Source organism: Pseudonaja textilis, chromosome 13 (genome assembly GCF_049901715.1).
Source record: "Pseudonaja textilis isolate UNSWEBS1 chromosome 13, rPseTex1.2, whole genome shotgun sequence".
In the NCBI taxonomy this organism is placed as follows: Eukaryota; Metazoa; Chordata; class Lepidosauria; order Squamata; family Elapidae; genus Pseudonaja; species Pseudonaja textilis.
Genome location: NC_142002.1, coordinates 19522122 through 19547783, shown reverse-complemented (window position 1 = coordinate 19547783; position 25662 = coordinate 19522122). Strand labels below are relative to the sequence as shown.

At 41.0% G+C, this 25662-nt stretch overlaps 1 protein-coding gene across 1 annotated transcript in view; it reads right to left on the bottom strand.

Moving 5' to 3' along the window:
• Positions 1-16035: 16035 nt before the first annotated feature.
• The window catches only part of CHRFAM7A (CHRNA7 (exons 5-10) and FAM7A (exons A-E) fusion), a 38986-nt gene continuing 29359 nt past the window's right edge, over positions 16036-25662 (bottom strand). Inside the window, exons 5-10 of the mRNA XM_026709703.2 lie at positions 25466-25545; positions 24295-24462; positions 21653-21847; positions 19469-19555; positions 18078-18187; positions 16036-16819 (exon numbers count right to left, since the gene is read on the bottom strand). Of these exons, the coding sequence (XP_026565488.1) occupies positions 16304-16819; positions 18078-18187; positions 19469-19555; positions 21653-21847; positions 24295-24462; positions 25466-25545 (1156 nt within the window). The 3' untranslated portion in view covers positions 16036-16303. The remainder of the gene's footprint in view (positions 16820-18077; positions 18188-19468; positions 19556-21652; positions 21848-24294; positions 24463-25465; positions 25546-25662) is intronic.

Sequence of the window (25662 nt, the reverse complement as noted above, 5' to 3'; positions counted from 1 at the left end):
CCCCACCAACCCCATCTATTCTCTGCCTCCCAAGTCCCAGCTGGGTCTTCTTTGGTTGCCCTACACAGGAAAACGGAGCTGGAAAGCAGGTTAGTGGGGTGGGGAGGGAATGGGATTTTGCAGTAACCTTCCCCTGGAGTGGGATGGGAATGGAGATTTTAGAGTATCCTTCCCCTGCCACTCCCACCAAGCCATGCCATGCCCACAGAATCGGTAGTAGAAAAATTTGAATCCCACCACTGAATTGGCTATCCCAAAAATTTCAGATATCTTATCATTTCAAGTAATAATGCTTGATGCAAAGAGAAAAACTGTCAGTCTTGGAAGCCATTTCTTTACTTGGAAGCTTCAAAGCTGCCACATTCAGTGCCTGGGAATTTGGGAGGGGGGATTTCATAGAGAGGTAGAAGATTAGACACAACAACATTCTTTCTCACAGAGTCAAGGACATGTCGCCCTGCACCTGGAAAGGACTGTCTGGAGGAAGGCCTCCAGTTGGGATGAAGATTTGATTGGGCCATGTGATGGACCAGTGGGTGCAGGGGGTGGATCTTTGATTTCTCTTTTGGGAAGGGAAAAACCCGGAACACTCAGATTTGGGTTTTCCCAGATGTGCCAATATGACAACTCTAATAAAATGGAACTTCGAGGAAATATCATCTCAGAGTTCATTAGTTTGGAGTTGGTTAGCTGGAACGCTGACAAAGACAAGGCAAACTTTGCAAGAACATTTGTGTTGCTCGTGTCTACAGAGTTGGAGGAAGTCATGGAACCCAAATCCTTGAACCATGTTCTCCTGGACCACAGGGTTGATCTCATCTGTGTATTCTGGGCTACCTTGGTAACAAACATTTATGATTGGGAGTTACGCTGGTCAACCTCACAAGGGCATTTACAAATCAATTCCTGGCTTATGAAAAAACGGGATTCAATCTACCATGATGCTACTGGATATAACATTTTGCTTTGCATGGTTTTCAGTCTATAGGCTGCGATTACCAGAAGGCCTTATACAACTGCTCAGGAATTGATAATTTTCCACCCATCATAAATCAGGATATGCAAAAAAAATAAAAAATAAACAACCCTCTAGTGTTTGAAATTAGAGTCTGAAATTAGTTGTCAAGTATCTAATGGACTGCTTAGATGCCTTCTTAAGAAGCGGAGGCAGCTCGGATGCTATCCTGTGATCAGAGAAGGATGGCAATCGGATCAGGGGGCAAATGAAAGTTGGGTGCCTGTTTGTTTTAACTGTGATTTGTGTGGGAGTTATGCATATAGATTTACCAATTAAACTCTAGAAATGCCGTTTGTAAAACAGTTAAAAGGCCTGTTATGCAACCCCTCCCTGTTTGTCCTTCTCAACCATTTTTTTCTCGTAATTCGAACGACTTGTCTTCTTCTTTCCTTGACTTTGCCAAGCTAATTTCCACCATGAGACTTAAGTTCCCTCTGCCCAATCCATCCAGTCCCTCCAATGGCCAAGAAAAATGAGTCCTTTGGAGCTGCGGATAAAGATGGAGGCAATTATAACGAGAAAAAGGGCAAAATAAATTTATAATTACGCCTCTTTTAAATATGCATGGCTGTGCTTTTTAAGATGCTCTATAAATGCCAGCGCTGGGATAGATAATGTCCCTTTGCTGCAACAAAAACTTTTGAAGAGTTCTCTGTTCATAGGACATCATATAAATTTGACAGAGTGGGAAAGAATTTGGAACCTAAATTATAAACTAACAAAATTGGCATTATGCAAAGAGAAGGTTTATAAGATGTTTTATAGATGGTATTTACCCCCCATGAGATTGGCGAAGATATATCCCAACACGAATCTGGCATGTTGGAAATGTAGAAAGAAAGAGGATAGCTTCTACCACATGTGGTGGCCCTGTCCAGAAGCTCAGAAATATTGGCTTAAAATTAAACAATGGCTGCAAGAAATCCTTAAGGAACAAGTAGAATTGGAACCAGAATTATTTCGGTTAGGGATATTCAAAAAGAAATGTGAAAAAAATATAAAATATATTGTATTACATATCTTAATGGCTGCTAGAATAGCTTATGCTCAGTGCTTGGAAGCGCAACTGTAAACCATCGGATGAACTGATTATTCAAAAAATAATAGCATGTGCTGAAATGGACAAATTGACTTTAATGGTACAAGAGAAAGAGGAGTCTGAATACTTTAGAATTTGGGGGAAATGGTATAATTGGATCGAATTAAGACAGATAGAAAATGAAGGAATTAAAGATAAGCAACTTATAGATTAAATATATATATTCGCACAAAATTGTATATATTTGCAAATAGGCACAAAAGATAGAAATGGATGAGATGGATGTCACAAAGCTGTTGACTTCGTGATATTTATTTTTTGTTTTATTTTTAAAATATATAAAAGACTAATAAAGTTTATTTAAAAATAAATAAATAAAGAGTTCTCCGGTCCAAACTGGAACAACTTGCGTTTGCGGTTGAGTTGAAATTCCCAAAGACATCTCAACCCCGAAATAGTTTCCAAATTGTCATTTTTAATGTAACAGAGCATAGGATATTATTAATTCTGTGACAGAGTTAATCGACAATATCAAATGCCCTTGTTTTTTTTTAAATGATTAAAATGTGTTGCATCTACCTCTGCATTCTGGCTTTTCTTTTGGCCCCCATTGTCATCGTGCCACCTTCTTTTTTTTTTTTTTTTTTTGGCAATAATATACAAAAACGGTGTTTAAATTAAAAATATAATTCCGTCTGCAGAAAAGACAGCAGAACTCTTTTCAACCTCTCCTTTTTCCTGGCTGTGCAATCTGGAATTTGTCCTTTTCTCTGCTCTCTGCAAAACTGTGCAAAATTTAAAATGTCAATGAAGGAATTTTGTGAGAAGATAAAAAGAGCCAACCTGGAATCGGTTGGCATCTATCATGAAAATAACAACCTGCTCACCTGAGTGACAAACGCAAACCAATTGAAACCTACCTGCCTCTGCTTTTGCAAAGTATATATAATGGATAGCTATAAAATTAAGCCAACATTTTTAAACTTCTTTGGGGAAATATTTCCCCCGCCCAATTTGTTTGGATTTCTTTCGCTCTCTCCCCGGCGGATTTCAATGTTTCGCTAAAGAAGGTTTTCTTTTGCCACTGTAACATGGCCCGTTTCAGATTGTGATCCCTAGTGGGCTGGAGCGAGATGTTTGACTAATGTTCATTTTAAGCTATTCTTTGCTTCTCTGTTCTATGAGATATGACAACAGGTTACAGGAGCATCTGAAAAGTGGGACCTGCAAATTGAAAGGTTTGCACAGATATCGGGGTGTGTGTGTGTGTGTGTTTTGGCACAACATCCGTAAGATTTGCCAAGCCGAGAATAATGGGACGTTAATGGTGAAGGGTCCTGTTAATGGATGTCTTAGTTATTTTTCCTTCTCTTCCCTCTCATTTTTTACAGAAATGTCTACATCATTATTTTAAACCGATGACTCCTGGTTTTCTTGCAAGTGATATAAATTATTTAAAACTTGATGTATTGGACTGAAGATGAAGGCATGACTAGGTCAATAAATTAAAAATGCCAGATGGTGCTGTACATCAAAATGTAAATTTCCACCAAAGGTCCCACTGCTGTGTTAATTCAAAGTTGTTTACCTTATCAAGACCTATTAAATATAATACACATCCAGAGAACGATTAATCTCTTAGAAATAGAGAGTAGGATTAACACCAGGGAGAAAATAAACATTTTTTTTTTAAAAAGATCTTCTTCCATTAAAGATTTCCCCTGGTGAATCATCTGTTTTTCAACTAATTAATTGCCATATCAATTCATTAAATAAATGGCCTTTTCTCCTAATCCTCATTCTGCTTTTGGATATATTGAAAGACATCAAGAAGAAGACAGATATTGCCAACAGGAGAATGTGATTAAATCCATGGAAGACAATGCCAACACCACAGATTGATGAAGACACTTATTTGGTTCAATTTTAAGGTGAAGTTAGCCGATTCTGAACAAGGCTGAGACACAGATATTTTCTCCACTTTCATGAATCGTCCCAATTCAAAATTGGTTCAAAGATGATTGAAGGTCGGAGAGGCACGTTTTGGTTAGAGGATGGTAAGATGAAGACAGTGGTTACTTGAACCAATTTGTCTTCCAAAAACCCATAGCTCTCATCTCCAACCTTGTTTTTCAGGAGAAAGCAACTCTTTTGCTGCCTAATTGTGGTTGAATCACTAGATAAAGGGGAATTGTGGTTGAATCACTAGCTAAAGGGGAATGGGGAGCTAAGAGACATGGAACTACAGAGTTGCTCCAGGGAGGAAGGATGAGTGAAGCCTTTATCTACTTGTTCCCAAGGGAATGCAGGCCAGCTGGGAAGATTCTCGTCAAATAGGTGATCCGCAATAAAGAAACTGCTTTGCAATCAATGGAGTTGTTCTGTTTTCCTTGGAACATCTATGAAGATTCTCAGTCATCCAGAACATGGTTGTCCCGCAAAGTTGCTTTTTTCAAGAAGCAACTGGTTTTTCTTTGAAGATCTTTTGCTTTTCATCCAAGAAGCTTTTGAAGAAGCTTCTTGGATGAAAAGTGAAATTGTCTTCAAAGAAAAACCAGAAAGTCCAGTTGCCTCTTGAAAAAAGCAACTTTGGATTTTCCTTGGGACCGGGTTATTTGAGGGACCACGTATCTCCTGTGGTTTCCGTCCATCTGATAAGATTCAATGCACGTCAGGTCCTCTTCATTAAATATTGCCATTTTTTGAAACCCAGGAAATGTACCTTCTCTTTTTTTGTCCACCATCTGGAATGATATCCATGCATCACCCATCCTGATGATGTCCTGGAAGTCTTGAAAAACTTTCCTGTTCTCCCAGGCTTTGGGATAGGTGAATGTGAAACCCCTGTTGATTGTGTTCTTGAAATGTGAAGTGGTATATAAGTCTAAGTGCTATTGCTATTTGTCCAGACACATGTTATAATTATGGGGTCCTCCATTCTCTCCGAGCTTCGTTGTTTTCTTATAGTCATTTCATTACCCACCTAAATAACATCATCAGCGCTCGAAGGGAGTGGGGTTTGCTCTCTGTTTATATATCAGTGGCAAAATTTACTCCCTCCGAGCACTGATGATGTTACCTCGTTGGGTAATGAAACATCTGCGAAAGAAAAGCAACCGAGCTCAGAGAGCACCAAGGACAGAGGTGGTATTCAGCAGGTTCTAACCAGTTCTGGAGAACCGGTAGCAGAAATTTTGAGTAATTTGGAGAACTGGCCAATACCACCTCGAGTTGGCCCCGCCAACCCCATCTATTCTCTGCTTCCCATTGAGTCCCAGCTGGGTCTTCTTTGGTTGCCCTGCACAGGAGAATGGAGCTGGAAAGCAGGTTAGTGGGGTGGGGATTTTGCAGTATCCTTCCCCTGCTATGCCCACCAAGCCACGCCCACCAAGCCACACCCACAGAACCGGTTGTAAAAAAAATCTGAATTCCCACCACTGACCAAGGACCCCACAATTCAACCCTGAGCTACAAATAGCCTCTTCTATTGATACCACGTTACATTTCTTTCCCATTTTACATTTTTTTTAAGCACAAGTCTAAATCTACGCAGTAATAATAGTTTACAGCACAAAGACCTCAAAGCACTGCACATTTGTATGATTAATCTCCTGCTTGACAACACACTATTGACCCAACTGTTGTGACAACGAGTGTTTAAAAGAAAACAAAACCAGACCATGTCAACATGTGTGTGTCCTAGAAGGAAGCATTATTATTCTCCATAGATTTCCTCTTGATAGGTTTGCAAATCTTCCCTACCTTATGAGCATTCAAGGATTTACTCTCTTCTTGATTGTTGGTTGCGCGTGGAATGTTGCAACGTTATATTTCCAACCACTGCTATTATTTTCAAAGGTGCTTTTCTAAATTTGACGTTGATAAGAATACTGATTACAATCAAAGTGGGTTTGCACCTGTAACTATCAATTATTATTTGTGTTTAGTGAGGAAAAGTAATTTACTGGGTTTTACCGACACTGTGTAATTTCTCATTCAACCTGTTGATTATTTGATTTGGACAATAAATGGTTTCCCTTATGAAGTCTATGATACTCTAAATAAATGTGCTTCTTTGGAAGAATTTATTTATGGCCCATGCCATACTAAGCAATTAATTAGAATTCACAAAACAAGGAACTCACTTAAAGGTTGCAGATCTTCATATCTCTGTGGAATGCCTCATGATGTGAACAATTTTGCAGAATTTGGACCTCTGGGTTGTTTAATGTGGCCATCTTTGCTCACTTTTGGGCGTTACCTGGGGTGCCTCCGTTGGAAGGGTAAAAAAAAAGTCAGAATATCAGCTGGAACTATGTCAAAAAATTTTTGCATATGTTGTGTGCATCTTCACTTTTTCAACTCGCCCTGCAAACACCCTGCATTCTCTCTTCCAATGTTATCATTAAAACATTTTTGAAAGCCCAAAAATGAGACTATAAAAGGAAAAGAAGAATCTTCAGCGGACTTAAATAGAAGGGGGGCAAAACTCTGTACTGTCCTTTTCTCTCCTTTACTCAATGTGTTAGATATTCCCTTTCCTCCTCTGTTTCATTTTCAGTGTGTTATCATTAAGTACTTCACTACCTTCGGTGTACGACGCTCCTTTCTCCTCCCAAGGCCAAAATTCATCATAAACTGTAATTAATGTTTTATATTTTATGCAAGTTATGCTTAGAAAAAAAACAGAGGCTGTATAGAATCAAGTCAACAGAGGATGACCCTTTGCGGATTATGACTGTCATGTGAATTTTCAGGGCTTGGGGCTCCCACCGCAAATTTTCACTCGTTGCAAACCCCAGGGGCGGGGGGAAATATCAGGGAAGCTGAAAGTTTTGTGAAATGGACAACCCGGATTTTTCTTCCACATCTGACAAGCAGCCACCTCTTCTCTTCTTCATTCATGGCCTCGAGGAGCTCACAGTGTTTCAAATTATTTTTTGACAATGATTTCTTCTTTCTTTCATTGCAGAACTCTACCTCTGCGAGAATTCACCTGCTGTGACTGTTGGCGATAAAAGAGGAGGAAAAAAAAAACCCAACGAGGCTGGAGAGAAATGAGACTCCATGGATCCATTTGAAGATGTGGTTTTGACAAGAAAATGTCACACCCACCCCGAATACAATCCCATCTCAATTTGCAAGCCAAAGAGAAGTAGGCGATGGGCATTGGATAGCCCTATGACCTTCTACTCAAAGGACAACCTTTTGAAATAACAGTGCTACTTCTGCCTCATTCTTCAAAGTGCATTGATTTCTCCAAATAAAACATGAAGCATTCAGAAAAAATAATCTTCTTTTTCCCCCATTGCTTCTTCTCTTTTTTTTTCTCCCACCCCCCCTGAAGTCAAGCATGCAGTATGTGTATTTATGCTACAAAGCGTAACTACACCAGCTCTGATATTCTGGGTTGTTAAATACCAAAGGCATCCCAAATTGAATTATCCGTGACAAGACAAATAACACTATTATCATTGGTATTTTCCAGGTATGCTTAGAGAGCCTTTCCAACACCCCAATAATAGAAAGGGGTGGAAACTCCCGTTTAGACACAGATAAATGTAGAATAAGCAAAGAATGAAAAGAAATTCTGACTTTGCTGTCCATTTCCTCCTCCCTCCTTTTTCCCCTTTGCTCTCTGAGTCTAATTCCTTCTCCTGAGCTGAACCTTCTTTTGTAAAGATTTCTCTGATGAAATTAGATTGCTGTAAGGTGCAAGTAATGGTTGGTTCTTTTTAACCTTTGCATTTTCTGTAGGAAAAAAAATGTGTGTGTTAGTCCCAAGAGCGTGCATTAATCACACATTATGCGATGCTGTTGGGGAGTTGGTTTTTCTTTCGGTTTCAAACAAAAACGGGCAATTCATACCTCTCTCTTTTGTCAAGGGATGATGGCACACTTGATCTTTCTTGCGAGGCGGGGATGAGAGAAAACCTAACATTTTCCGCTCAAAAGAAAAACAAGCCAACTCGTAGCCATATTGCCATATATGAAGTGATCCTTAACCATCCTCTGACTCTGGAAATTAAGCCTGGATCTGAGACCCTCCCTGGTTTAGCATGTCATGGATGGTAACCATGGTTTCTGACGTGGCATATAAATACCAAGCCAGACAGAGAAGCTCTTACAGACTCTTCTTGAGGTTGTATTCTGTTTGCAGATATGAATGAAAGAGAAGAGAAGCACTGAAGATATTGTGGGCGATGGGCATTACTCCAATTGAATTCAACATAAATCATAGGATTGGAAAGTTGGGTTTTGTCGGTCCCATCCAAGAACCTAAAGCAGGGGTCCCCAAACTTAGCAACTTGAAGACTTGTACGCTGGAGAATTCTGAGAGTTGAAGTCCACAAGTCTTAAAGTTGCCAAGTTTGGAGACCTCTGACCTAAAGATAAAAACCAAAAGCCCATCACACTAATAGCTCCTTAGCTCCGTGTTTGTGTGAATGCAGCACAAGGCGGCCTTGTTCTTATGACAGCTACAACCCAATCATGTATCCGGGCTCAATGTGTACCATCTAACTGTAGGAAGTGGAATTATGATATGAAACAGCAAGGGGAATCTTTTTTAAAATGAATGCAAACCCATAATCCATGTTTAAATTCATAAGTGTGCAGACTGTGATTATCCTGATTATAGTATCTTGAAAGTCAGTAGAGAATGGGAGAGAGCTAAATAAGTGCCTGAAATAATGGCACATATTGCTTTTTCAACATTTATCCATTATTTGAGGGTGTTCTTTAAAAAAAAAAAAAAGTAGGTGGGTTGATAAAAACCTTGAAAAATTGGTCCTGATCGGTGGATACATGCTGCGGGAAAAGAAATTGGTTTTCAAAAAGAGCAACGAGTGACTTTTAGCAATATTGGCAACAAATGGATTTCAAATGAGATATATCATTCTATATCACAATTGCTCGCCGGACTTAAAATAATAGATTGCCTTAAAATGTTATGAGATTTAGAGGATAGATTTTGGTGAGTTGTATAAACGTAACACTCTTTTTAAAATAAATTGCATTTATTTAGATATAAAGCCCCTGGCAGCGGGACAACAAGGAAGCTAAGAGAAGCAACCTAGAACTAAGAAGGAAATTCCTGACAGTGAGAACAATTAACCAGTGGAACAACTTGACTCCAGAAGTTGTGGATGCTTCAACAATGGAAGTTTTTAAGAAGAGATTGGACAGCCATTGTCTGAAATGGTATAGAGTCTCCTGCTCGAGCGAGGGTTGGACTAGAAGGCCTCTAAGGTCCTTTCCAACTCTGTTATACTGTTACTTTGTTATTCGAAACAAGTAAACTTTGATTGGTGTCTAGTATTCTAATCCGAGGCCAGACTATTATCGGTTTAATCCAAATGCATTCCCAATTCAGTTATTTTTCATGTAAGAGAGAGATGTACTGTATTAGCACCGTTCACATAGCAGCTGCTCCCCAGGAGAAGGTTAACAGTGCCTTCTAATCTTCTTAAAGAGTAATTAAGATGAACATTAGCTGAACTATGATGAATGCAACTGGCTAGCAAGAAATGATAACAAACAGAAGCAATACGGCAAATGAGGCCCTGCTCAGTTACCCCTTAAAAATAGAAAATATTTTCCCTGTTTTGAACGAAGGAATACATAATTTCTCCTTTATGGAGAGAGAACTTAAAACCGTACCACTGTTTATATGTTGTTCTGGTTTTTATTAAAGGGACGTTAAATTCCATGAGATAGTATTAACCCATAATATGCTGTTGCCAAAAGCATATAGGGGTACTGTAATTATGCATATATTTCTTCCTTTATTCTTCCCCAATTACTCTATTATGCTATTCATACTATAATAGATGTATTTGCCATGCTGTATGACTTTCTAAGTTGCTTTTTCGTTCCCTGGAAAGAAACAGGAGAAGTCCAGGTTTCAATGGTTGGTTGTACTTTGGGCGGCATTTGTTATTTTGAAAGAAAAATATTTGGTAAAGTTGCATTAAAATTCTAATGGGATGAATTTGTCTTCCAAATCCTCAACCAACCGATCGATAGACCTTCTGAGTTCATCTCTAGAAATAGCGGATTAGGCTAGCCAAGGCATAAACCTATGCATTGCCATGGTATAGTAGAACTAAAATAATGCCTAAAATATCTTTACCCTCAAAAAATAATAAATATATTGTTGGACCAATGTGCCAACAATCACAGTCAGACAAATCCTGGTCATCTGCCATGTGGACTATCGTGATATAAACCTTCCCTCCCTCCTCCCTTCCCTTCCTTCCTTCCTCCCTCCCTCCCTTCACTTCCTCCCTTCTTTCTTTCTTTCTTTCTTTCTTTCTTTCTTTCTTTCTTTCTTTCTTTCTTTCTTTCTTTCTTTCTTTCTTTCTTTCTTTCTTCTCAGAAAAGGAGAACACCCATCAATACCAGGATAAAACACCTCCTTGTACAGTAAAGAGGAAGAAGATTGGAGAAATTGGATGACGTTTGGGGAAATTAGCTGAAAACAGGGTCCAGTCGAGACATGAAAAAGATGAAATTAGTGAATTGGATTAATGCTGCCTGCCATGTTTGGATTGTTCTCCACCACCAATTCAGCTTACTGCAGTCACATGAACTTATAATGTTCTTTTTTTTTTTCTTCCTTCTTGGTCTGGCAGGCAAAGAGTTAGAGTACAATTGAAATCATTTCTTGAAATTTATTTTCAAAGTGCCATCTCCCTCTTATTTTTCCTACAGAAACAGAGAGGGCACAATGACTCAGAGCTTATAATGTTGGTGAAGCCACCAACTTGCTTAAGGCTTTCCAAATGAATAAAAATTGAATTACATCCCCTTTCCAAATAATGGGTAGTCGGTGGGATAGAGCAACCATCAATAAATGCAGTGCTTTCTTTCAAATAGTCACTGTTTCGGGAGCAGTAAAATCAAAAAATAAAAATTACAAGGTTGGGTTTCTAACCTTTTTCACTGCTACCCAAATTTGAGTGCAATTCAATGAGATCAGCGGAACCAAAAAAAAAATCATTGCAGAACAATTGATGCCCAAAATACTCAACCACAATGCCAGAAACTAAGCTTCTTTCAAGGAAAGTGTCAGTGGGAATCTGAGACACAGCTAAAGGCTTAGTAAAGAAAATCCCAAGGACATATTCTTACAACAATAGGCTGGAATAGCGGTCACTATTTGCAGCTTCAGCGGAGTCTTAAAAGCTTGTCACTTTTTTTTTTTTTGCTGAGGTCATTAACAGAGAATGAATTCACTCCAGAAACCAAAATTTAATGTAGGGTTATATGATTGTTCAAACTTGAAGATGCAGTTCAAAGACATTTGGATAGAAACTTCACTCTCGTGAAAATCGTAAGAAGGAGGAGGAGGAGAAGGAAGAGGAGGAAGAGGAAGAGGAAGAGAAGGAGGAGGAGGAGGAGGAGGAGGAGGAGGAGGAGAAGAAGAAGAAGAAGAAGAAGAAGAAGAAGAAGAAGAAGAAGAAGAAGAAGAAGAAGAAGAAGAAGAAGAAGAAGAAGAAGAAGAAGAAGAAGAAGAAGAAGAAGAAGAAGAAGAAGAAGAAGAAAGAAAGAAAGAAAGAAAGAAAAGGAGCTCTTCTCATTCAGCAGAGTAAAACAGGATGGATGAAGGATGATTCACGCTCAGTTTTAATCATTAAAATTCAGCATTCTCTCTCTGGCTGGACGTAGCTGCCGGCTTCTCACGTGGGCATCTATGGAAGTGCCATGGTCCTTGGGTGAAGATGATTGAACTTGCAGAGATAGCTAAATTGGCTTTTTGATCAGAGGAGGGGGAAAATGTCTACATTTATGGTTGAATGGAAATTCCTGAGAGACATTTTGCAAGGAACAGGAGGGTGGGGAAATTGCACTTATGACTTGTGGTTTTGATGATTAGGGAAAGAAATGACTAACAGGGGGGAGGAAAGGTAGCTTCTTTCGTAACCATGGAGATAATGTTGTACTTGCACTTGTATTTGCTGCAAAGGAAATCGGGGGCTTCCTTGTATTTGTTTTTCACTCTTTCTTTCTTTCCTTTTTTTCCCTTTCATTCTTTCTTTTTCTTTCATTCTTTCATTGCTCATTCTGCTTCGTATCAGTTTGTATTAATTTTTATGTTGTTTATAAAGCGTTTGGTTGCAGTTTGTTCTGCAAACAGTAAAAATATGGAGGACATTTTAAATGGTGAGGAAGGGAGGGAGGGAGGAGACAGAAGGGAAGGAGGGAAAAAGGCAGGGAAGGATAGGAAGGAAGGAAGGAAGGAAGGAAGGAAGGAAGGAAGGAAGGAAGGAAGGAAGGAAGGAAGGATTTTCTCTACTTTCCAGCCTGAAGAGCCTAAGCCAAGCATAAATTAGAAATGACTGGTTTTCAATCATTTTCCCCCCACCCAATTCCACTGGTTTGCTAGTTCTATATACTATCTTTGAAAATGCAAACCGCTAAGCCCTCCCAGCCCTGCCCAGACTGACCTCAAAGTATCTAGGCAGAATTCAAAGGCCACCAGCTGTTAACAAAAAGAAGAGACAATTCATGAAAGAAAACTTCTACAAGAAATATGCCTCCCTAAGGAATGCTTGGATTGCTTTGGAACATCAGTTCTTCAACCCATGGACCAATTTATGGCACACACATGGATAATTTGCTTTAACTGTTCTTTTACTGAGTCGTTTTAAATTCTGTCTCTGCCCAATTCAATAACCATCTCCTCCCTTCTCTCTCATTCTCTCTTCCCCTCCACCCCTTTTATGGATTCTGGATGTCCTTGTTTGAGCCATATATCTCTGCTTCCTTCCTTAAGAGAAGCCAACGATCAAAACAGATTCAAATCAGGTTTACTGGCAAATACCAGGACTTTCAACGATTGAAAAGGAACCATCTAATAAACAGCAAACAGTTTCAAGGGCGCGAGGCAAGAAATCAAGAGAATTAAGTAGACGTTTTGCGTTGATCCAGATCAAAGTTGATAGCAGTAGGTGAAGATTGGGTTACCCATCCATTTAAAGAATACCAATTCTGTATTTGTACCATCCATTAAACATTTGGTTATGTGCATACCCAAAGATATAACTCACTAATATGCAATACAGAGAAAATATATATAAGAAGAGGGTTTTTTAAGATATGGATAGATGGGAGTCATTCAATACCCTTTAGTGAAAGGCGAGTATCTCAGAATAAATATTATTTCCAGATCAATTTATATTCTGAGAGGAATTCCTGTTTAAATAGCTGGAAAATATTTTCAGAAAATCCATCTCTTTGTTTGGAAAAATGTTATTATAGGGTTCTCTGATTCTGAGAATATCTTTACAGAAAATGCAATTACCAGTTACAGAGGTCTTTCAATTTGGACCTGTATCATCAAGCCTACCGAATGTCACGTATTAAATATTGGAAGTCAACAATCAATGTTAATTTTCTAATTTGAGCAACTTTGAAATAGACATATATAAAACTCCTTTGGTTAGGTGGACAATATTAAGATCTAAATACAGCAGAAGTCCAGTTTCTCTGAAAACAATTCTTTTCAATATAAACCAATTATATTGATTAGAAAACTACAGAAGACGATGTTTAATAAAAAGATTCAATCTTTTTTTCATGCTGAATTGACTTTATGGGGAAATGCAATATTAAAAATTGGGGACAAGTGTTTTGGTTAAAAGCAAACTTTCAAGTCTATCTGCCCTACCTCCTATAAGGTAATCAACCTGGTTTAGCTAGAAAATAGTGAATATTTAATTTTCCTATAAAGCAAAACACAGTCTGCGCATTCTGAAAGCAATTCAAGATTGATCAACTATTAACATTTAATTGCACCAAGAAGAACATATGTGGGTTTCTCTAAGCAATGGACTTAGATTAGATTTCTCTCTTCTTCTTTTTTTCCTGGGAGTCTACAAAATTCCCTGTAATGAGGGAAAAACTAAATTAATTAGGGGGCTGGAGGCTAAAAGGTATGAAAAGTTATAGGAATCGGGTATGTCTCGTCTAATGAAAAGAGGGAACAGGAGAGACATGACAGAAGCATTCCAATAGCTGTGGGGCCCCTACAAAGATGAGGAGGGTGAAACTATTTGCCAAAGCACCAAAAGGCAAGACAAGAAGCAATGATTAGAAACTGACCGAGGAGAAAAGGAAGCTAGAACTAAGGAGAAATTTCCTAACGGCGAGAGCAAACCACCAATGGAATAGCTTGCTTCAAAAGATGTGAGTGCTCCATCACTGAAGGCTTTCAAGAAGAGATTGGACAACCATTTGTCTGAAATGACACAGGATCTCTCCTTCTCGTGCATGAGGTTGACTTAGAAGACCAACTCTTATTATTCTATGTTCTAACAAAACAGTGAGTAGAGAAACAAATTCCACAATCATACGTTGCAACGTTCTACCTGTCAATGACTACTTCAGCTTCAACCATAACAACACAAGAGCACACAATAGATACAAACTCAAGGTTAACCGCACCAAACTTGATTGCAGGAAATACGACTTCAGCCACAGAGGGGTCAATGTCTGGAATATTCTACCTGACTCTGTGGTTTTTTCCCCAAATCCCAAAAACTTTAACCTTAGACTGTCTACTATGGACCTCACCCCCTTCCTAAGAGGCCTGTAGGGGACGTGCATCAGCGCACTAATCATGCCTACCGTCCCTGTCCTATTGTTTCTTTTATTTTTCTTATATGTATCCATAACTATGTTTTTACTTATACCTATTATTTTGAAAGCAATTGACAAATAAAATAAGTAAATAAAATAAAGTTTGGCCTGGCCAAACGTTTTGCCAGAGATGATACTGAAACCCAGCCAAATGCCTGTGGATCAAAGAATCCTCTTTCCCCCCCCCCAAAAAATATGAATTGCTCATTTCTGCCTGTCAATGTGACTCGCTGGGGTGTCAAACGGTGTGCAGCACATTCAGGAGCTGCTTTTCCTTTGAAGTGAAATTCAGAGGGCCTGTGGCATTAATAATCCAAAGTTTTCCAAAGAAATCGAAGTTAGGCCTTTCTTCTCTCCAGTTCAGGGAGGCGCACCAGAATACATCCAGGCATCCTTAACCAGAAAAGGAAGCTTCTCACTAGGGGGTCCTTTATGGAGAGGGCTTTTTAAAACTTCTTTATGCAAATGGCATTGGTTTAATTTGCATACAGCTGTAAATCTTGCTCACTATTGCAAAAACACCGCACAAGCAAGTTTTAAATGCATGCACGACTCTGGCGTTGGAAAATTAAAAGAAACGAGGGTAAGCTTTCGGAGTTGATGGCACTGATGAGAGGTCAAGAGCCTTGTGAGAGAACTCCTTCTGAGCCGTTTTTTGAAAGGCTGCTGGGATGGCTGTCATCTGAAATGCAGCCATTAAATGGAAGCCACCACAGGAAAGCACTTGTGATCGCCTTTCTCATAGGTAGCTTCCATGCGTCCCACTGGGATATGCCAACGGGATGGGCAGGTTCTGCTCGGAAGGGAATCTGGGAGTCAAGCCATTTAGGTCTTCCAAGTTTAAAGGCAACACTATGAATCCTACCATGGACCTACAGAGATGACCTTGGAGAAGGTTAGGACAATTGGTGCAGAAGTAGTGTGCGTTTAGTTCAGGGAGGTGGGAAAGTATTTGATTGAGTCCAATTCTCTAGGGTGAAGGGGAGGAGGAAGAAGAGGAGGAGGAGGAAGAAGAGGAGAAGGAGGAGGAGGAGGAGGAGGAGGAGGAGGAGGAGGAAGAGGAGGAGGAGGAGGAGGAGGAGGAGGAGGAGGAGAGAGGAGGAGGAGGAGGAGGAGGGGGAGGGGGAGGAGGAGGAGGAGGAGGAGGAGAAGGTTCAGATTTCCTTTCTTTCTTTGTACGGCTTTCCAGCATGAGTGACATCATTGCTTAAAGAATAATTTGGAGTTTCATGGCACCAAATCCAATCAAACAAAACAAACAAATAATGAAATTATCCCTGAAAACAAAAAAAAATTATTAGAAGCTGAATCAATAATACAAGTGAGATGCAAGTTGACTTTATTTAAAGAGTTTATTCCAGACACCAAAGCTGTGAGGTCAGGTAGTGATGCAGGAACACTTACGGTTACCTCACTGAGGTTCTTAATTAGCCTGAACCTTCGCCCTCCCCTGCCCCTCCCCAGGAAAGAAAGAAAAAAGAGCAAAGTTTGCATCCATACATCCAATAGAATCAAGGGCCCTGAAATACATTATTGCTACATAACAGATTTTGGAGAAATGGCCAACTTTGGGGGGTCAAGGGCAGTCCCCAAGCACGGGGTCAAGCAAAGTCTTTCGAAACCGCCTCCACAAAATTGGGCGCCGACATGAGGATGCCAATGGTGCAGATGATGGTGAAGACCGAGAAGGCCATCAGACAGAGGCGGTCCACCACGGAGGCGGCAAACTTCCACTCGTTGCAAATCGCTTGAGACTCGTCCTGGTCTCTGAACCGGTTGGCGATGTACCGGATCTCCTCCAGGATCTTCGCTAGAACTGAGTCCATTTCAGAGGAGCGGCTGTTGTGCAGGAGGTTCTCCTCGTCCGTGGGAGAACAAGCCACTCTTCCACAGATCACCCCGGAATCAGCGGTCGGGGTGCAGTGGACGCCTTCCAGGCCACGGAAGCCAATGTATAACATATTCCCATTGCTGGATTGCTGACCGCTGACCGTATTGATCTCCATGCTTGAAATGCTGCAGCGGTGTTTGTGCTGGCAAGCCGAGCGCACTCGGCCTTCTCCGGGCCTTTTCATCCTTAGGAACCAGGCACACCAGTTGAGGAGGATAATTCTGGTCTGGAAAAGACAGAGAAGAATGTGGTTTTGACGAACGGAGTCTCACCTGTCAGCTTCCCTAATTAGACTGGACAGAAAACACCACCTAGATGAGCTAATTCTTCTTCATTGTGAAGCTAAATTAATAGAATCTTGCGGGTCTAAAAGTACCCATCTACCGCCTTCTCCTTCGCAGCCTGATAAGCTAAGAAGGATCCCTGCTTGGTCTCTTGGTTAACAATGCTAATGGTTCACTTAATGACTGTGGCAAGAAAAGTCATAAGATGGGGCAAAACTCACTTAACGAATTTCTGACTTAGCAACAAAAATTCTGGCTTCAATATCCTCAAGTAGATAAGAGGAACGCATAAAATTGGGGCACATCATCTTCAGATGTTTACCTAATGAAGTCACAATCATAAATATGGGGCACTGAGACTCACCCATGGGTTCCACTGTTCAACAGGACCCCAAACAAGACTCTGGACAAGCAAAACAAATTCGACTTTAATAAATTAACAGGGTTGGAAGGGACCTGGTAGGTCTTCTAGTCCAACCCCACCACCCAAGCAGGAGACCCTACACCATTTCTGACAAATGGCAGTCCAATCTCTTCTTGAAAGTCTCAAGGGATGAAGCTCCCACAACTTCCGAAGGCAACTTTTTTTTACAACTTAGTTGTAAAGCTATGTTAAAAGAAAGTCCGACAGTAGAATTATTTGAAGTTGGTAAGAGTAAGAGAAGATTCCCTACTCTAAAGTTTTGGGGTGATGTTTGGTGGGTGTGGGAGGAGAACAACCACTTTTAACGCTCTAGTTGCAAAACCTGTGCAAAACCATCTAGAAAGGAACAGGATCCCTTTTCAATGGTACTCCAGATGCCTCCTGAAAGTTTAAAAAACATTAGCTTATCCAGCCAAAGAATTTTCTGCCTGCTGGGGAAAAAAAATATATATACGTATTCCTTTATTTTCGATGTTCTTTATTGATGGTGACTTGGCTGCTTGAATGAACTTCACAGATGAAGAGATGGAGGAAGGTCTCGGAGTAAATAAAATATACATTGCAGCAGCACCTGATCCCTGGCAGAGGGAAACAGAGCGGAAGCTACGGTTGATTGATCTCCAGGTAGCAAAAATCACTACGCAGCTTTCTCTTCTGCCTGGGAAAATCTCATATTTTTTACAAGGGGGCTGTTCCCCTGTCTTTGTGGTCGGTGAGGTGTTCTTAACAGAGGAAAAAAATAACATTCTGCAAAAAAAAAAGGGGGGGGTGCTTACCCACTTTGGCATTTTCCCACCTTCGGGGTCATGGTGATGATATTGGAGGACAATGACCGTTACCACCACCGAAAGTCCGACAATAATCATGGTACTGGCGAAATACTGAGCTATGGAAGGAATCAAGACATGCATTTTTTTAAAAAAAAATAGATGCCGCAAGATTGATATAGAAGATCAACCGATTGCTCTATTAGATATTTCATCTGGTTGGTTGTTTAATCATTCAATCATGTCCAGCTGAAGATGTCAGAAAATATGAATCCAGGAGTTTTGGTACTTTGAAACTGCCTTCTACCTCCCCCACCCGTCCATCCACCTACCATGACTTATTTACCGATGAAAGAAGAGATTAAGGTTTTTGTGATGACCCAAAGGGACGTGGCACAAAGGCGACACAGTCACATAAGTAAGAAAAGTCCCTTTAATATCTCCAACTTTGCCCCCAGTGTCCAGTTATCTTCGGCTGGAGAAAAACCTCTCCCAAGAACAGTTTTTAAGTGGAGGAAATTCAGTCCCAAAACAAAGTACATACAAACTGTAACTAAAAATCCACACAAACCATGCTGCAGCAATTAACTGGACAGGGCGGGAGAAGGAGTTGCAGACTTCAAAGGCCAACAAAACACACACAGTTGGGAAGATGCCAGGAATACAGATAAGCCATGACGATACAAGATAAATTCACGTTTGCTCCCAACAGCTTGCTGCATGCAGCTTCCTTTTTTATACACTGTGTTCCCAACTGCAGCTAATGAAGGGAATCAGGGCCCTTTCCTTCCCCGTAAACCATGCAACCCCCGTTGCTCCCTTCTCTGTTCTTCCCTGCATGCCCTAGGATGAAGAGGGGGTGGGCCTGGGTCTTCCTCTGAACTCCCTCTCCCTTGTTCTACCTCTCTCCTGTTCTGCCCAGCCGGACTTTGCCCTTCCCCAGTTTCTTCCACAGCCACCAGAGCCACACTCCCACTCCCTGTCAGCTGCTCAGCCTCCCCCTCAGAATCAGATTCCAACAGGAGCATGACAGTTTCCCTGTTCCACTCCAAAAGTCAGATTTTTGAATTATTCAATCTGACAAAAAGGAGAATATTTGTAGCACAGGGTTGACATGAGAAGTCCTTGATGCTCTCTGAGCTTGCTTGTTTTCTTACAGATGTTTCATGACCCAACTAGGTAACATCATCAGTTCTAGTTATTGACTAGCACTGATGATGTTACCTAGTTGGCTAATGAAACATCTACAAGAAAACAAGCCAGCTCAGAGCGCACCAAGGAGCCCCGAATCTAAAATTCTGCCCAGCTAGAACTGGGTATGACACAAACTTCCTAAATTAGTTCTTTTTGAGACTGTATTGCATGATGGGAAAGAGCTTAATGCTTTGATGGGGACTTACCAATTAACGGCACAGAATCCGAAGTTGCTGGCATGATTTCGGCCACCAGGAGCATAAATACGGTGAGGGATAACAAAACTGTGATTCCTGGAAAACAAAAGATTGGGTTGGATCCAGGGCACTTTTGTTGCTGAGGTTGAATAAAGGTGATTAAATATTCCAAAGTTCTCAATTTTGGCAACTTTCAGATGGTGCCTTCACTTCACAAATTTTCCATTTTGAGAGTTGCACTCCATACATTTGAAAGCGGCCAAGGTTGAGAAACAATAAAACATACTGCATCGTGAAAAAAATCTCAATCCCTTTGCGGAACGGAACCCAACCTCACCCGTCCCTGATGCCCTTCAGATGTTCCAGTTGGCATTTCAAAGACATCTAAAAGATGCCTGGCAATTGGCAAGTACCCAAAAGGATGGCCAAGAAACAGACAAGAGGAAGTTGATGAGACTGGAAGTGTTCGCGTTGGATGGGAGAAGACAAAGGGAAGATACAGATGGAGTCTGGAACAGTTGAAGTTCTTCACCAATGTCTCAAAGAAGAGAAGGAGAAAAGGCAGATGGCACTGGATGTTATGTTTTAGAAGGTGTCATCTCTTGATGGTAAAAGACTTTGTGGAAAAGATAATTCCAGCTGGGGGATGTCTTTGGCAGCCCACCATGGTGTTCCGTCTACCACTTTTTATACACTCCATTTTTCATGTCTGTCTACTCTATGCAACCACCCGCAGGGCTGGTGAAATCTTAAATTCCTTGCACGAATGCTCTTGGGAGAAACAAGACTCCCACAGAGAGTGATCCTTGTAGGCCCCTGGCAATACCAACCCTATGTATATTTAGCAGGCAAATTACTCCACGTTTTCCCATCCTTCTGGCTTTGCTGCACTGCTCTGAGTAACCAAATATAAAATATTTAGTAGCTATCCTTTGAATCCTGTTCATGTTGTAGAAAACAAGGGGATGGAGAGGAAGAGAGATAGAGAGAGAAGCCACCATATGCTATGCAATATGGACTGGGAAAAAGTCCATAGATGACAATAGTGGCGATGATGATGAAGAAGAAGAAGAAGAAGAAGAAGAAGAAGAAGAAGAAGAAGAAGAAGAAGAAGAAGAAGAAGAAGAAGAAGAAGAAGAAGAAGAAGAAGAAGAAGAAGAAGAAGAAGAAGAAGAAGAAGAAGAAGAAGAAGAAGAAGAAGAAGAAGAAGAAGAAGAAGTAGTAGTAGTAGTAGTGGTGGATGATTTAGAAATGGTATCCTTTGGCACTTGATTCCACGTTGGACGGAGAAGCTTGCCAAACTGAAGTGCCAGAGTACATCATCCTTATGCTCTTTTTTCCCCAATAATTGTTACAAACATACATTAAGTCAGGTTTTTTTATGTCCATTATGAGATAAAACGAGAGATGTGTCTATAGCAGAGGTCTCCAAACATGGCAACTTGAAGACTTGTAGTTGAAGTCCACCAATCTCAAAACTGCCAAGTTTGGAGATCCCTGGTCTATACTAGTGAAACTCTAACAAGGAGGCAATTGTAGTCCAACTTGGGAGACATCCTCATTGAGCAAAATGGAACTTGCTCGTGAGTAGGTGCATGGGGTTGCAAAGAAACTATACCTTTGCAAATGCCTGGCCTGAAGCTCACTTCTGTTGTGAACCCAGGGGCATCTCTGGCAAAGTTATTTTCATGTGTGTTCATGTCTGCCCACCAGCATTATGGGAATCGGAATGTTTAGCTCCGTTGTTCTGGTTCAGAACTGCTGGATTCCTTCTGCTAATGGCAAGACCAGGATTTGATTATCCTAGCTGGCTCCAAAAATCGAGAACATTGGATGGCAGCAAATAATTCAGGGAAACTCTTTGCTGCAACTAAATGTTCATCTAGATGTTTACAGTTGGATGTAGCAGGAACTCAATTCTCTTCTTTGCCAGTTAGCAAATGAAGCAGATCTGGCGACCAACATAAAAAAAAAACACTTTTTAAAAAAAAAATTTCAAGGTTATAAAAGTTATATGGGCTACAGTTTCCTTAGTTGTTGGTTTGACTTCCTTCACTCCACACTCCTGGTCCAATTCTTCTATGATTTCATGGAAGTTTCTTTCTACATGCTTTCCACGTGCTTAAAACCGGAGGGGACCTTCAGCGAGAAAAAAAACAACTCGCTTCAAAGCAAACAGAATCAGCTCTTTACCAAGTGAAATTTTCTCTCCGGAGTCAGCTGGAAGCAGGAAAACCAGAAGGGCAAGTGCGGAGATCAGGACGCATGGGATGAGAAGATTAAGTCCGTAGTATAATGTTCTCCGTCGCATTGTGATTGTAAAGGTCACATCTGGATAGGGCTCTTTGCAACAGTCGTAGAAAGTTTCTGTCCGCTTGCCTGGAACTCCTGTGCGGGAAGAAGAAAAATTCAGATGGATCAGCCATGGAGAAGGAGGAGGTGAGGGGGGGGAGGAGGAGGGGAGGAGGAGGGGAAGGGGAAGGAGAACAGAAGGGGGAGGAGGAGGGGAACAGAAGGGGAAGGAAGAGGAGGAGGTAGGGGAGGAGGAGGAGAAAGGGAAGGGGAAGGAGAACAGAAGGGGGAAGAGGGGAGGAGGTGGTAAGGAGGAGGAGAAGGGGAAGGAGAAGGGGAAGGAGAACAGAAGGGGAAGGAGGAGAAAGAGGAGGTGGGGAGGAGGAGGAGATAGGGAAGGGGAAGGAGAAGGGGGAAAAGGGGAGGAGGTGGGAGGGAGGAGAAGAAGGGGAAGGAGAAGGAGAAGGGGAAGGAGAACAGAAGGGAGGGAGGAGGAGGGGAACAGAAGGGGAAGGAGGAGGAGGAGGTAGGGGAGGAGGAGGAGAAGGGGAAGGAGAATAGAAGGAGAACAGAAGGGGAAGGAGGAAAAAGAGGAGGTAGGGGAGGAGGAGGAGAAAGGGAAGGGGAAGGAGAACAGAAGGGGAAGAGGGGAGGAGGTGGGAGGGAGGAGAAGAAGGGGAAGGAGAAGGAGAAGGGGAAGGAGAACAGAAGGGAGGAGGAGGAGGGGAACAGAAGGGAAAGGAGGAGGAGGAGGTAGGGGAGGAGGAGGAGAAGGGGAAGGAGCATAGAAGGAGAAGGAGAACAGAAGGGGAAGGAGGAGAAAGAGGAGGTAGGGGAGGAGGAGGAGAAAGGGAAGGGGAAGGAGAACAGAACGGGGAAGAGGGGAGGAGGTGGGAGGGAGGAGGAGAAGGGGAAGGAGAAGGGGAGAGATGTTTAGTTGCCAACAGTCAAACTGAATCAATGGACGTTCAGCAAATGTGGAAGAGCGGGCCGATGGGAAGATAAAAACATTTCGAAATATCTGACTCTCATAAAAATACCACTCAAAATAAAAATACCACTCAACCTCTCTTTCATGAATCAGCTACAGAGATCGTAAAACGATTCCCCGGCCTCGTATTTTCGTTATTAGCTCTCATCAGAAAGACTGACAAAGTGGCCCCTTTTTAATCTTCCAACTTAATAATTTACAACTTTAAGTAGGAGTCAGTGAGGCCTCCGGTGACATTACCAAATACTTCCTGTTCGGGTTGGCAGCCTCACAAAACCCTGGGCTGCTTTTAATGACCCATCAGGAATATGGACAATTAAGAAGTATCAAATTGTGATAGCGGCCCACCCACCTCCCAGCTGTCCTGTTTTTCTAATGGGGTGATAAAAACACAACTTTTTACACAGGGTGCAGTAAAGCAGCATCTGTGAGCTTTCTCACTGCCGTAACGATTCCCCCCAGGTAGGATAAACACTATCGAGATGTTTAGGTTTCGTTCCAGCCCTGCCCGTTCTCAATCTTTGTCATTTGTTTCAAGGACCTTTCAAAGCATACTTGACACCCACGGTGGATAAGGGGGCTGAGCATCAGATGCCAGATATTAGCCGATATGACCACACCATCACCGTCCCGTTTGGATTTGTCTCCATTGCAGTGTTGCTGGCCACCCTGATCCGTGCATCACCATCGGTCAACCCAATCCACACCCACTAGAGCAGGGGTCTCCAACCTCGGTGTCAGCCTTCAAGATCCTTCAACCTTCAACTTTAAGGCTTATGGACTTCAACTCCCAGAGTGGAAGCTGGCTGAGGAATTCTGGAAGTTGAAATCCACAAGTCTTAAAGTTGCCAAGGTTGGAGACCGCTGCTCTGGAGTCCCTCTGAGCCTGCTCTTGGGAACACCATGGAACTGTAGATCCCTGAAGAATCTTTAAAAGAAGTCTTCTCCAGGGCATGGTGAGATTATGGACACATTGGTTTTTTTCAACAAACATACCCAATAGTTTTCTCTGTTGACTCTCTTCTTCGGCCCCCAGTTGTCAAGGTGGAAGGGACCCCACAGACTAGGGTCATAAAGAATCAAAGCAGTCTATAAGAATGCATCCCCCTTCCCTTCTTTCCTTCCTTCCTTCCTTTTCCCTTTCTCCTTCCTTCCTTCCTTTCTTTCCTTTTCCCCTTGTTTCCTTCTCTTTGCCTTTCCCGCTTCCTTTCTTCCTTCCTTTCTTTCTTCCTTCCTTCCTTCTTCCTTCCTTCCTCCCTTTCCCTTTTCCCCTTCCTTCCTTTTCTTTCCTTTTTCCTCTTCCTTCCTTCTCTTTGCCTTCCCCCTTCCTTCCTTCCTTCCTTCCTTCCTTCCTTCCTTCCTTTCCTCCTTTCTTCCTTCCTTTTCTTTCTTTTTTCTTTCTTTCTTTCCTTCCTTCCTTCTTTCTTTCGTTCTTTTTTGCTTTGCTTTCTTTTTTACATGCTGTTGGTTTTATACCACTCTGAGCCACCCACTATTCAATTGGTGAGGAAAAGAGCCTTGTTTGTCAAGGAGATCCACAGATTTAACTTACCAACTAAATCCCACTCTCCATTCGAAATGTATCCAGTGGTTTTTGCTTCTTGCATCTGAAGGTCAAGAGACCAACCTCCATAAGTCCATGATCCAAACTTCAATTTACAGTTCTGGACATCAAAAGGAAACCAGCGGACATCGATGGAGCAAGAACTCTTGAATATCCCTAGGTTGAGGTGGGAAGAAAGAAGGAAGGAAGGAACAGGTCCACCATTCAGTTTTTTAAAAAATGCAAAACTTCTGCCCTTCCAAATTTACAACAGATTTATTTAAAAGCAAATGTTATTGTGTGTTCTCTGCAAAATAACAGAAACTATTAACATTACTAATATCACACGGATTCCTTTCTGTACCAATTGCTTTTTCTTCCTTCCTGTAACTATACTTTTATTTTTCACTTTAGTTCTGTGATTTTTGTTTGTTTGCTTGTTTACATATTTCTGGTTAGAATCTTTCTTGTATTTTTGATCTAAGAGAATGATTTCATGTTCCTTTTCTAAAAATATACTTGACTTTTGACGAATGTATCTTTTCTTTTATGTACAGTGAGAGCATTTGCACCAAGACAAATTCCTTGTGTGTCCAATCACACTTGGCCAATAAAGAATTCTATTCTATTCTATTCTATTCTATTCTATTCTATTCTATTCTATTCTATTCTATTCTATTCTATTCTATTCTCTATTCTATTCTATTTCTATTTCTATTCCATTCCATTCCATTTCATTCTATTTCTATTTCTATTTCTATTCTATTCCATTCCATTCCATTCCATTCCATTCTATTCCATTCCATTCCATTCCATTCCATCTTCTATTCTCTTCTATTCTATTCTATTCTATTCTATTCTATTCTATTCTATTCTATTCTATTCTACTCTATTTCTATTCTATTCCATGCCATGCCATTCTATTCTATTCTATTCTATTCTATTCTATTCTATTCTATTCTATTCTATTCTATTCTATTCTATTCTATTCTAAATATTTCTAAAAGTTAGTCCTGCCATGGCTATTTCTGTATCTCTGTAGGTTTGAGGAACCTCTGGCCTATAAATATCTTTTTATCTATACCCATTATCCTACTGAAACAACAGCGTCTCATTGCTGGAAGCACGCCAGGACTCCTGAGAAAGGTGTTAATTTCCCCAGTATTCCCACAAGTCATACCTGGAGGAAGATACTGACAGTGTCCTGTAGAGTTGACCAAAACATTTGTTTGGAAAGTAGCATCAAAACGTTCATCGGCACTGGGGGGAAATCAACAAAGAAAAAAGAAGCGGTTTTATTAGAATTAAACCCGGCAAACAAAAAAGAATCATGTTTGGTCAAAATATCCTGTATTTTGGCTTTGATATTCCAGACCT